Source organism: Carassius gibelio, chromosome A6 (genome assembly GCF_023724105.1).
Source record: "Carassius gibelio isolate Cgi1373 ecotype wild population from Czech Republic chromosome A6, carGib1.2-hapl.c, whole genome shotgun sequence".
In the NCBI taxonomy this organism is placed as follows: domain Eukaryota; kingdom Metazoa; phylum Chordata; class Actinopteri; order Cypriniformes; family Cyprinidae; genus Carassius; species Carassius gibelio.
The window spans coordinates 13,689,965-13,703,078 of record NC_068376.1 but is presented as its reverse complement, the minus strand read 5'-3'; the positions used below and the strand labels follow the sequence as shown (position 1 = coordinate 13,703,078).

At 35.6% G+C, this 13,114-nt stretch overlaps 1 protein-coding gene across 7 annotated transcripts in view; it reads right to left on the bottom strand.

Moving 5' to 3' along the window:
• Positions 1 to 12,854, bottom strand: part of si:dkey-237i9.1 (SEC14-like protein 1) — a 184,266-nt gene extending 171,412 nt beyond the window's left edge. For 2 of the 7 annotated variants that reach the window (XM_052600740.1, XM_052600741.1), the window contains exons 1-2: positions 12,606 to 12,848; positions 11,223 to 11,312 (exon numbers count right to left, since the gene is read on the bottom strand). In XM_052600740.1, the coding sequence (XP_052456700.1) occupies positions 11,223 to 11,285 (63 nt within the window). In that variant the 5' untranslated portion in view covers positions 11,286 to 11,312; positions 12,606 to 12,848. Of the gene's footprint in view, positions 1 to 11,222; positions 11,313 to 12,605 lie in introns of all 7 variants that reach the window. The other 5 variants (XM_052600743.1, XM_052600744.1, XM_052600737.1 and 2 more) reach the window with 4 other exon arrangements.
• Between the last annotated feature and the right edge of the window lie 260 nt (positions 12,855 to 13,114).

Genomic DNA, 13,114 nt, shown 5'->3' with positions numbered 1-13,114 from the left:
TTACAGAGAGCGATCGGAGTATTAGCGAGCACAAAGAGCTAAATTCGAGCGATCGGAGAATCAGCATCACGTGGAGATAGCAGAAAGTGTGTTAGCGAGCACAAAGAGATCAATTCGAGAGAGATACAGCATTATTACACAATTGTTTTATCAAAATGGCAAGCAGTAAAAGATTTACGGCAGAACAAGCTCTGGAACAGTTACTGGAAAGGCCAGGAGAGGCCTTTCTATGCTCACTGGCATGCCTAGGACTGTTTTTAAAAAAAGTTAATTATTTAATTGTTCTTTACACATTTGATTAAACAATAACACATTTCTGTCTAGCAAAGAGTTTGAAAAAATATATTTTCTTTGTTCAAAAACTGTTCTATATTGTGTGTTTTTCAGTAATAAATGACAAAAATCTAATTTTCGTTTTTGAAATGCTCTAGTTTATTGTAAAATTTTTCACTCATACTTCCTTTATATAAACATATTGCATGCATGCTTATGGTAGCTTAGGGTCTTCTGAATCCATAGATACCAAACACAGGGTGTTTCATCTCCTTTACATATGATTTATAAGCCCAAACATAAAAATAGAGAAAACAGACCAAAAAGGGCTTAGTCCCAAAAATAAAAAAAACGCCTAGGACTGTTTGTAAATAAAGTTAATTATTTAATTGATCTTTACACATTTGATTGAACATTAACCCATTTCTGTCAAGCAAAGAGTTTGAAAAATATATTTTTGGGTCAAAAACTTTTAACTATTGTTGTGTGAGGTAGGATTTTCAGTAATAAATGACAAAAATCTCATTTTCGTCTTTGAAATTCTCTAGTTTATTGTACAATTTTTCACTCATACTTCCTTTATAGACATATTGCATAATGCTTATGGTAGCTTAGGGTCTTCTGAATCCATTGATACCAAATACATGGTGGTCCATCCTCATTACATATGGTTTATAAGCCGAAATGTAAAAATAGAGAAAACGGACCAAAAAGGGCTTAGTCCCCTAAGGGTTAAGATATTTTAGATTTAGTCAGAGAGCTCTAAGTCCCTCCATTGAAGCTGTGTGAACGGTATACTGTCCATGTCCAGAAAGGTAAGAAAAACATCATCAAAGCAGTCAGTTTGAAGCATCGAAAATACATTTTGGTCCAAAAATAGCAAAAACTACTACTTTATTCAGCATTGTCTTCTCTTCCATGTCTGTTGTAAGAGAGAGTTCAAAATAAAGCAGTTTGTGATATCCGGTTCGCGAACGAATCATTTGATGTAACCGGATCTTTTTGAACCAGTTCACCAAATCGAACTGAATCGTTTTAAACGGTTTGCGTCTCCAATACGCATTAATCCACAAATGACTTAAGCTGTTAACTTTTTTAATGTGGCTGACATTGAAAGCAGCAATTACGGGGCCAAGCACTCCAGCGGCAAATTTAGGAGCTAAGCATGGCATGAAGGACCACACTAAATGCAACAGTGAGCAATGACAGCAATTTTAGGATACTTGTAATTGAAATGGCTGAAAAATCATAAATACAACCACTAGTAATAAGATTAAATGGCCTATCACTTTTGACCAACAGGTGGCGCTGTAATTAAATCATTTTGGTGTGTTCTGTGTGTGATGACAATAACACACAAAAAGTTTAGTGTCAATATGCTAAAGCATTTTGCAGAGATACAGCCTGAAGTGTCATTTTGGCATGTTACCTCAAATTCGTCATGGTGGTATACGAAAACGGTTTTATCTATAGACACAAAATCCAAAACAATTTGTCAGCAGAGTCTAAAGATCATCTGATTCAATTTTGGTGAAAATCGGACTAACGGTTGATGACGAGTTAGATAAAGTAGGTTTTCAACATAAATCAAAATGGCGGACAGGAAGTATGGCCAATTTTCACATAATTGGTATCGATGCTCTCGGTATTACCCTCAGAATATAGGGAGATCATTTTCATTTCAATAATCTAATTTATTCATAAGTTATTAGCATTTTTGTGATATTTCATTATAACTCTTGACCACAAGGTGGCGCTGCCACCAAACTTTTTGAGTACGTTCAGGATATGGAGCCCAATATTTTTGTAATTATTTTTGTAGAGATACGATGCTGCATTAAAAAAATACAGCATTTTAAAACATAATTGAAAATGGCCGACGCCTAAAATGGCTGACACGGGAAAATTGGATATCATGCGCCTCGACATGACTCACTGAATCTAAAGATACCAGTTGTGTGATTTTTGTCAAAACCATTCAGAAGTTATAAGCCAAAATATGCATTTTTCATATATCCTGACCATTAGGTGAATAGCGAAATAGCGAAAAAAACTAAACCTTGCGATTTTGAATTTTGGGGTTAATTCGACTTGTCATGAGCCAAGGATTCAGAGTAAAAAAGAATTTCAATTTTTTTTTGGCTTACGGTTCAAAAGTTATTAGCATAGAAATATTGAAATTTTGGACAAGTGGTGGCGCTAGAGAGTTGGAGTTAGAGACTTCAAATTTGCTATAGTTAATGTTGGGACTGTCCTCTATCAGTGTGCCAAATTATCACTAGCACTACCGGAATTCTATAACTACTAGAACTGCCAATAGCGGTCATTTTGACTGTTCATACCAGACAGCTGTGAATGTCATTTTTGTCATGTTATATTTACTTCAAAGCTTCTATGGTCATGTTTTATGAAAAATGTGGGGTAATTTAATCATACATAATATAATATGTTCGTGATATTATTGTGTAAGAGCTACTAGACCTCCCACAAAAGTGCATGCCGCAATTTGCTTTCCGCAATTTACATCCGGCAAGCTGTAGATCAAAGTTTTTCACCACAGTTAAAATGTTGTTTTTGAAAGTAAAAATGTCAACAAATATAAAATGAAGCAGAATATCTCATTATAATATTGAAGTGGGTAATTATTGATAACAGCCAGGATAGTATCGATAACATACCCAAAGTAGCAGATGAAATGACAGTTGTCGAATTTGAAGTGTCCACTCTCCTTTTTTACGAACCAGAATTATCTCTGAATCACTCTCAGAATCAGTGAAAAAGCGCTGAGGAGATACAATGCCTGTAATATGTGCGGTCAAATTGACCGCTATGGCCATTCAAGGTAGAAATACTCAGAACTCTTTTGTGTTTTGTAATTTTAATAAAATAACAATGTTAAAATAAAATTTACATTAAGAAAAGTCATGGAACTGTAGTTATATGGGTTTTATTTCAACAAAGTTATTACATAGCAAATCTTTAAAACGGTCAAAATGACTGCCTTGGTAGTTCTAGTGTTATACAACTTTCCCGCAATCGGTTCTATGGGCTGCCATAGACTTGCGGCAGAAGAAAAAGGTAGAATAATAATAAGAATAATCCTAACGGATACAATAGGTAGAGCCCGACCGATATATCGGCCGGCCGATATTATCGGCCGATATGAGCTAATTGCATTTAAATCGGAATCGGCGTTTATAACGGCAGATGAAACATGAGAAACGGTCTCATATTCTTCACTCATGTTATGAGTGTTGCATAGTTTGCCCACCAGAGGGCGGTCTGCAGCTCCAGAGTTGCAACAGCGCCAGAAATCCACAAAGAAGAAAGCGATCAGCCAAGCCACCCAGGTGAGTCTGTCGTTCGTCATGTGAAATGATTGTAGATTTAGTTCATACACTGTATATAAAAACGGTGTGGTAGTTCTAGTTAACGGTCCTATCATTATCACTTCTAAATATTCTGTAACATCACTTACAGCCGCTAATGCATTGCTATATTAGATTAGCCACAAAGCTAATACCATGTTTATCAGTGGAAGAGCGCGAACGTTAATAAGAGGTCGAACTATAAAGTTAGCGTTTAGTGCTTATTCTATTGCGGTGTGTTTCCCACATAATGACCGCGTAATGGGCCTTTCACACAGGACGCGGTATGCACAGCGCTTGGCCGCTGGGTTTAGCGTTGCCCTTCAGATACAACGCGATTTGCCCTGCTCTGCGCTATGGCGTAGGCGGAGTTTTAAAAACTTTTAGCGGGAGCTCTTTCATAGTCTGTTGTTCCTCTTTTCGGTCAGCAGGTCAGCAACATGTATCTGTCCCGTTGTAAGAAGCGAGCGATAGCGCTAGTCCTGCTGATGAGAATTAAGAGAGAAGCAAGGAAGAAGAGGCTACCCTCAGGCCCAGGGAACAATTTGGTGAATTCAGGCTGGTTACGTTACTCTAACGCTAATATAGCTTCCTTTTTAGCAGGCCCCTTAAATGCTTGCTATTAACTTGTTTGAAGGTGGTTCTTCTCAAAATTGACAGCGGTGTGTTCATGGCACTAACGTTAACCATTTTGATTCAGACTGCACAAAGAGAAGAGGAGAAGATATACGGGTCCGTTGTGAATGTGTCTGTGAGAGCAAATATAGTGTAGTTACAGTAACTACAGTAGGTGCGTCAGAAATGATTAAATCAGAGGGGACATGTAAATAAATGTGAGCTGAACAAGCGCTTTTTTCTTTTCTTTTTTTTTCTTACATATTGTTTCAAAGCAGCTTTACAGACATAACAGGAAAATGTTGAAATAATATTGTTAAATATAAGGAGGTTAATACCTATTGCTTGACAAATAAAAAAAAATATATATATATTTCTCATTTTTGCCTATGTAGGAGATCCCTGTTTATTATTATTATAATTCTAATGATGACATGAGTAATGATACATGGTGATATTATTAATACACATGCTTATTCTTTCTATGTCTCTCTTTCTGCCCTACAGATGGCTGAAAAAGGTGAATGATGTAGCAGCAAAAGTGTGGGACTACTTCTGCAAATACTTTAACTTTAACTTTAGTATTATAATTTATTTACAGTACACACACAGACTGTTAAAATCAGCTTCAACTGGAAGAAAGTAAAAGTGTTAAATGTTTAAAATCAGACTGTTTTTTGATCGTTAAAAAATATATACTTTTGATGTGCAATTGTTTAGTGATTGAGACCGTAATCTAAGGCTTTTTTTTACATAAATCCCTTCTGGAAAATGGTTTATACAGCCCACATACATAGAACAGGCAGATATTTTGCCATTGAATGTTATGTAAGTGCAGCTTATAGAAAATGGGTCTAATATCCAGTTTATTTTCAAAATCAAAATATCGGCTTATAAATCGGCTCTTTTCGAGTTAATATCGGCATCGGCCCCCAAAAATCCATATCGGTCGGGCTCTAACAATAGGTGCCTACACACCTTCGGTGTGTGGCCCCTAATAATTTATGTTGTAATGCATATGCAAAATGTGAATTAATATTCATATTCAAGTGTTTGTGCAAAAAATATTAACATTATAAATGCTTTTTATTCGTTGAACAAGTTTTTTGTATTTTCTAGTTGGGGAACAGACACAGTCTCTATAGTGTGATATCTATGTAAAATAGTCTCTATGTGCCAAGAATTAACTGATTTCTATTGCGTGAGGTGGCCAGCGGACAGAGAGTTCAGCCAGTCTGTCTGCTTCCTGACCCGGGCCCCCATTAGTCAAGTATAAACTCTAAGACTATGTGCCATATTTCTAGAGAGAAGAGCAGAACCACCCCAGGAGGTGTGGAGGTCTCTTTTCAACAGGTCAGGTCTGCCTCAAAGGCTTGTCCAGTTGTCTATAAAGCCTATGTTATTCTGCGGGCACCACTTAGACATCCAGCCATTGAGTGATGACAGTCTGCTATGCATCTCATCACCACGGTAAGCAGGGAGGGGACCAGAGCATATTACGGTGTCTGACATCTTACTTGCAAGTTCACACACCTCTTTCATGTTATGTTTAGTGATCTCTGACTGGCGAAGTCAAACATCATTAGCGCCGGCATGAACAACAATCTTACTGTAATTATGTTTAGCATAAGCCAGCACTTTTAAATTTACCTAGATGTCAGGCGCTCTGGCTCCCGGTAAACATTTGACTATGGTGGCTGGTTTCTCTATATTCACGTTCCATACAATAGAATGGCCAATAATTACAGCACTTTCATCAGGTTTCTCAGTGGGTGCATCACTGATTGGGGAAAACCTGTTTAACGTTTTGATTGGAACAGAAGAGCGGTGTTTTGACCCGCGACTATGCCGCCTCACTGTCACCAAGTTGCCTTGCTGCGGGGCTCTGTTGCCGGAATAGCAGGAGAAGCCATTACTCACACCGTGCTTGATGAAATATTATTACCACAGTTGTTTGATGAACTTGTGAAAAACCAGAGAGAGTAGCGAGAGAGAGCATAGGAGAAAAGAAAACAGCGATAGACATGAATGGAAACGCTAATGACAAGCTAACGAGTGCTAACGCGATGCAGGTGCACTGCACTCACGGATTTAAAATAAAAGTGAATGATCAAATTAATCAGATTAGATTGATAATATCAGAAATATGATGGGAATTAAGTAATATTTTATAATTTTATCTCGTGTTAAACATGGTGTCACGTGCATGTCAATATGAATATGCATGGAAATGAAATGCAGATGAGGTTATGCATAGTAAAACAAGGTGTTGCAAGCTCCATATATGGTTATTGCGTGGAGGAAACAAGGTGGAGATGCACGTACACACAATCTTCCCCTGACGGATTTATAAAGATATTTTTGTGTAGGTTCTGGCTTTTGTGCCTACGTACACTTTTAGGATGAAATCTACGGAGAGTTTTATAAATGAGACCCCTGGACTGTTGCCCAGTGGTCCAAAGTCCTCTTTTCAGATGAGATCAAGTTTTACATTTTATTTGGAAACCAAGATCCAAGAGTCTAAAGGGGAGGAGAAGCTCATATCCCAAGCTGCTTGAAGTCGAGTAATAAGCTTCCACAGTCTGTGATGATTTGTGGTGCAATGTCTTCTGCTGGTGTTGGTCCATTGTGTTTTTTTGAAAAACCAAAGTCACTGCACCAATTTACCCGTTGAATTACCTAAATAAATGAACTTTTCCAAAACATTCTAATTTGAGATGCACCTTTATATAAATTATATAATATTCATATATATGAAATATTCACACTAATAAAAATTAGGGATGTGCAACGAAATTTTTTTTTTTTTGATTGGTTATGGCAGCACGTTGGGCGGCGCTCTGATCTCTGATTTGTTGGGTTCCCACTTGATGCCTCAAAAGACGTAAGAAGACAGATAATCATGGCCTCAAAGTCACGTATGGCTGGCTTCCCTTTGAGAAGAACTATACAATTAAAGTAAGCTGTGTAGCGTCAAGCTGTCACACAAATCTACAACAAATACAATGCGCTATCATCTAAAATGTGTACATAAAATATCTGGCGATAACAGAGCGGCAACTCAGACGAGCATTGAATCACCTGCCGTAAGACCTAAATGCAACGCAGGCAGAACCGAGAAGACGACAAAGCTGTTCGCTGAAATGGTGGTGAAAGATTTGCTGCACATTAGTTTCAGGGACAGAGAAGGTTTACTTGTCCAGTGGTACCTGGCTGTTCCTGCAACATCTGTTCCAGCAGAGCGAATTTATTCCACTAAATGTGAACAGGCTGAGCACTCGGCTCTCATCTGAGCACGTAGACCGCCTTATGTTTTTTAATAGACATTTGAATGTTTCACCGGTCGTGGTAAATATAATATCCATTTTTTTTAAATAATATTATTATTTTAGTTTTGAGTTTTAGCCATAGTTAAAATATCTAGGCTATTGGTCTCTGTTTTATACCTTATAATAGTTGTTTGGTTAAACTTGGTGAACTTTTTTCTTATCTTTTAAAAACTACGTTTCACCGCTGGATCAAAATATGTTGCTAAAGTTATACTGGAAGACAATATTTTGTAAAAAAAAAAATGCAGTTGAATAAAGTAGCTAAAAAAGAAAAAGTATCTTTGTGTGTTAATTTTTAAATCAAATAATGAAATGGTCTTTATAAAATAAAAATGCACTGATATATTTGTAGTCTAATTACATTAAACATATTCGTACAGATGACGAAATCAAAATTATTTGTTTGTCATAGTTTTTATCTATAGCCTATTTTAAATCGTATTCAATTATTTAGCAATAATCAGTGATTTCCATGCTGTTAAATAATATTTTGGTTGATCAGAATGTGCAAATTGAATACAAAATATTAGAATACATAAAAAAAAAAAACAATAGTGTGAATTTATTGTACTTTCGTGTTCGTAAAAGTGTCCGTAAAAGTGTCTGACTAGTGCCTGATTAATTAACATGAACATTTATGCTGAAATCGCTGCATATCAGCGATTCGTTTCATGCTCATTTAAGCAATGCCCGATAATGATATTGCTCTTAAATGTTTTATTTTTCTATTATTATTGTTATTATTTTATTATTGATGTTATAATAATTCAGCCAAGCTTTTTTTCCGTCATATTTGTGGGCATAATGCAATTCATATGTCTTCGAAAACGCGCAGGTGGTTTATGGAAAATAAAACTTAATTACAACTATTACACTTAATAACGTAGATAAAAATATAGCACAAATCTGCCATACATTTATAATGAGAACTTTATAGGAATCTATAGTAAAATCTGTCCTTGCCCATCTTTCAGCGCGCTGTCATTAAAACGCATCAGAGCTTGCGCTCTCTCTCTCTCTCTCTCTCTCTCTCTCTCTCTCTCTCTCTCTCCAACGCATAACTTAGCATTCTATTGTGCTTATACAAGTTTTAATGTTACGTCTGATATGTATCTCAGTTATCTGATTTATCATAGGATGTGTCATAGAATTTGCTTCCGTTTATTGGTATAATCACCTCATGCAGATATTTCTTACTCCTTTATTAATAACATTGCTTCATCATAATCATAATCTAACCTGTCCTAATCATGTGTTCATGTTTTCATAAACAGATTTTCATGTCAGATTTGTATTTTTATTTGTATTTTTTCATTTTCATAACAATCTTCAGATTTTTTTTTCATTATATACATTATGGCCATGCCCCACCGCCGCATAAGCCCCACCCCCGATTAATCGATTAATTGTTTTTGAAACCTATCGATGATCGAAATGAGAAATTTCCCAAAATGCCCATCCCTAATAAAAATGCTGTATAGATGTACAGAATGCTGTAAAAAAATTGCACACAAGGTTTTTCATTTTATCTTACATCTAAAAGTTAGATGTAAGATGTATCCTTCTTTCCGTACACTCTCTGTAATTATATTAAAGTAAAAGAGGTGATCGGACATACAATTCGCTCCACGCTGCCACACAGGCAGATACAGTGATCTGTATCACACCAGATTAAAGAGTTCCAAAACACTATTTATTGTATGAATTTGGTGATAAAATACGAATACGAAAGCAGAAAATTGATGTTTCCTATCAGAAGTAACAAAGCTTATTGTGATTATTGGAAGGGAATAGGTCTCTGTTCTTTCTTTGGAGCTGCTCCCTGTGTTTAGTGGCCTATTTATCACACCACAGACATGTCCATGAGCAAGATCGCCTAATTCACAAATCCCTCGAGCACCCACAGCTATTTTAGACAGCAGTAATGTGCGCATGAACAGAAAGCATACAGCTGCATTTGGGTGTCATCTCAAGGTCTTCAGAATAATTATGTGAATTAAACCCATATTATTGGAGAGCAGAACCAAACCGGAGCTGGAATGTTGGAAATATCAAATGGTATCAGGACCTAGTAGCAATACTGTGATTAAAACCAGAACTGTTTTTATCCATACTGAAAATAAAATTATTTAAAAATAAACATGGTATCTTGGATTTTTATAATAAAATAATTAAAAAAAAAAAAAATATATATATATATATATATATATATATATATATATATATATATACACGCAGTATATATATAAAATTAATCTAGTGTATTCTGAGATCGCCTTCTTGGAGTCAACAGTTTAATTACCTACATTTACACACCAAAAGCAAAATGAATAAGCTATAGGATATGCAAACTCATGTCCATACAATATAGAGAGCTGCCATTCTGGATAAAAGAAGAACAGGAGAAACAAGAGTAACTTATTTCAGTAATAACCTTTAAAAAAAAAAAATACGGATTTCACCAAATCAGCAGCAGAGATGGACATGTGTAGCTCAAATTTTATATGCTGGTAAAAAATGAAACATTCATTGCAGAAAAAAAAATGTTGCCAAGTAAATGTTCTTATTTAATGTGAGTAACTACATAAGAATCCATTGTTTCTATTCAAATACTTAACACTAAATATTTGAATTTGGTGAGAAAGGACCTTTGCTGCCTCCATAGATTTTTGGAACATAGCAACAGCCTAATTGAAAAATCTATTATATTTAGATTTTTGCAGATTAATTTATTCAACTTTTGATAAGAAAGAGTTGTCTAATAAAGCAAAAAAAAAAAACTTAGCTCTCTGCACTTTCTGTTTTTCAGACAACAAATTATTATCAACAAGCTCATTGCTGCCATCAGAGCAATTAAGCAGGCGAAGAAACACTCCACTAAGCTGCTCTGACATGTTTTGCTACTAAAGTTAAGATAACAACACTGTTAACTGGTTATTTAATGTGGAAAACTATGAAAGTGGGGTATTAACCAACAGCATGAAAGGCTGTTATTTCAAAGTATAATGGAAGCTGGCACTGTCCACTGTCACTTCCGGTGCTTGATTGTGCCTTGTGTATTTATTTAGTAACATATTTTTTCTGTCATAAGTCTCGTCTCTAACTTTTAGCTCCGTGTAACCCATGTCAAAAAAAAAAGTTTTTTGTTTGGGATCTGGGGATAATTATTTCTATATGTTTTGTATATAGCTTTGACTACAAACAGAAACAGACTCAACTGAATAACAGGCTACGTTAACTCTTTATTTCTGTGTAAAAAATTTAAATCCTGATAAATTAATTAATTATGATGAATGTATCACTTATTATGTTAAAACATTGATGCTTTTGGATTTTAATATTTAACAAAGCATGCAAACAAATGGCCGTTTTTATCATGTTCGTTTTGTGATCGCACTAGTTTCAGTGACTTATTTCTTATTAGTTCTCTGATAACTTCTCTTTGTTGGTGAAATTTTGTTGCACAACGTTGTTCCTGAGAGGCGTGTGAAGGACGGGTTTTAGTGAAGCACAGCAGAGCTTCTGGCCCGAAGTTGGAAGGCTATTAGCCCCGGCTCAACAGTGGAAAAGCGGCTATTGTATTATTATTGTGTGGCCACAATAATAAAGTGCTATTGAGTCTGCGGTTCACACTTACTGCCATGACCAGTTCAAAAGGATGTTTGTACACCCTCACTGGGGACTGATACTTCTGCACCATGGTGGAGCCTACAATGGCGCTGGCAACCTAAAAAGAAAAAAAGCCAGAAAAAGCAAATCAAACATTCCATCTTATGTAATAAACCCTGCAGATTTGCCCTGATTTCCCAGAATCAGTAATATTATATAACACATGTAAACAAGCACAGTATATGGAAACACATCAATTTCTATAAGCTAATACTTACATTTGAGCAAAGAATGCTAGAATATTATTATTTAATATGTAATGAGAAAATTGTCTTAGTGGCGTGTTGGAAGGAAACAAATTTCAGAAATGTCCTGTTAAGGCAATTTTATGTTGATTTTGTTGCCTGATAATACACACAGATGTCAGAATAAGAAAATCTTGTCCGTCCCAGTAAAAAAACAAGTTAAATGTTATAACTGCAAACCTACCTTCCCAAAGCTAACACAAACAGACTTGTGATTTGTTATTTCTATGGCATGTACTATGTGGATATCTTATTGGGAATGCAAGAAATACTTCCCTGAATCAAGGTAACGTTACATCGTCTTTTACAGATAACAAGGGAAGAGTACGACTGGTATTTCATGAAGCAGAAAAAACACACTACCCAATGATGAACTAAAACAGCTATATTAACGTTAGTGTCAATAATATCATATACCATAAAAACACAATGCTCTAGTACAATAAATGCTGCTCTCACTTAATAAAATCGATCAATAAATAAAGCCCATTCATTTGAATTACACTGACATTAAACTGGACGAAACTCTATATACTGGCATGTTTTGGGTGTGATCTGTGTAAAACAAAATGACAGCGACATACAATAATCATAACTCAACCTGCGTTGTCTAAACCGAGAAACAATTTATCATTACATCATACCAGTCATAAATTGTCTCTCAGAATAGACTGCTTGTTTCTCCACATTTAAAACTTTTATGTTATGAATATCGTCTCAGCTCTGTAGTTAATGAAATTAGCCGGATAGCACACCCAATACCGTATCTTAACGTCCCTCACTTTAAACTCAAACACAAAACTACTTTGATTTATTTCTTTAAAAATGTATTTAACACCTCTATAATTTAATATATCGTAATTAAAATAAGGCGCATGCATTCGTTAACGAGAATTATTAGAGACGGCTAACGTGCTAACTGTTAGCTAACAGTTAGCAAACAGAATTAGCGAGTTTAGCGGTGATCTGCCGGTTGAAAATAATATAACGTTACATTTTTACATTTTTCAAACAATATCTAATTTCATACCGATTTGTAGAAGTGCTTGAAACGGCTTGTTTTTTTTTTTTTTGTCAACGTAACGTTACTTTGTAAATGTACTTACTGAAACAAAATATGAGGAAATGAAAACAGATAATTCGTAGCAGAATAAAAAACTGTAGGTTTAGTTGTTCGAATTTGTGGGTTCTGAAATATCCATGACTGAGATGATCTCTCTGAATCAAAACCCAGCAGTGATTCCGATTAAACCAAGTCCGGTATCACGTCCGCTGCTGCTGAATCTGCCCCATCAGACACTGACTGGCCGCAGTGAAGAGAAAAACACTGCTCCGCCTCTTTGTCTCAGTATTTTTCCAAACAGTCTAGTTTTCTGTCACGTTAGTTGTCATCGCCACCACGCGGCTGTCCGAAAAACAAAAACCACAAGAAAATTAACTTCCGCAATACATGAAAAAAAAAACGAATAAAGCTTCGTTTTCCGATTTTCAAATTTGTGCTAATATATATTTAAAAAAAAAAACGGATAACAAAGCGTGTGTAAGGTCCGTGTACGTTTTGATAGTTTGTTTTCCAATTTGAAATGAAATAAGCAGAAACGAGAAAACGGCCCCT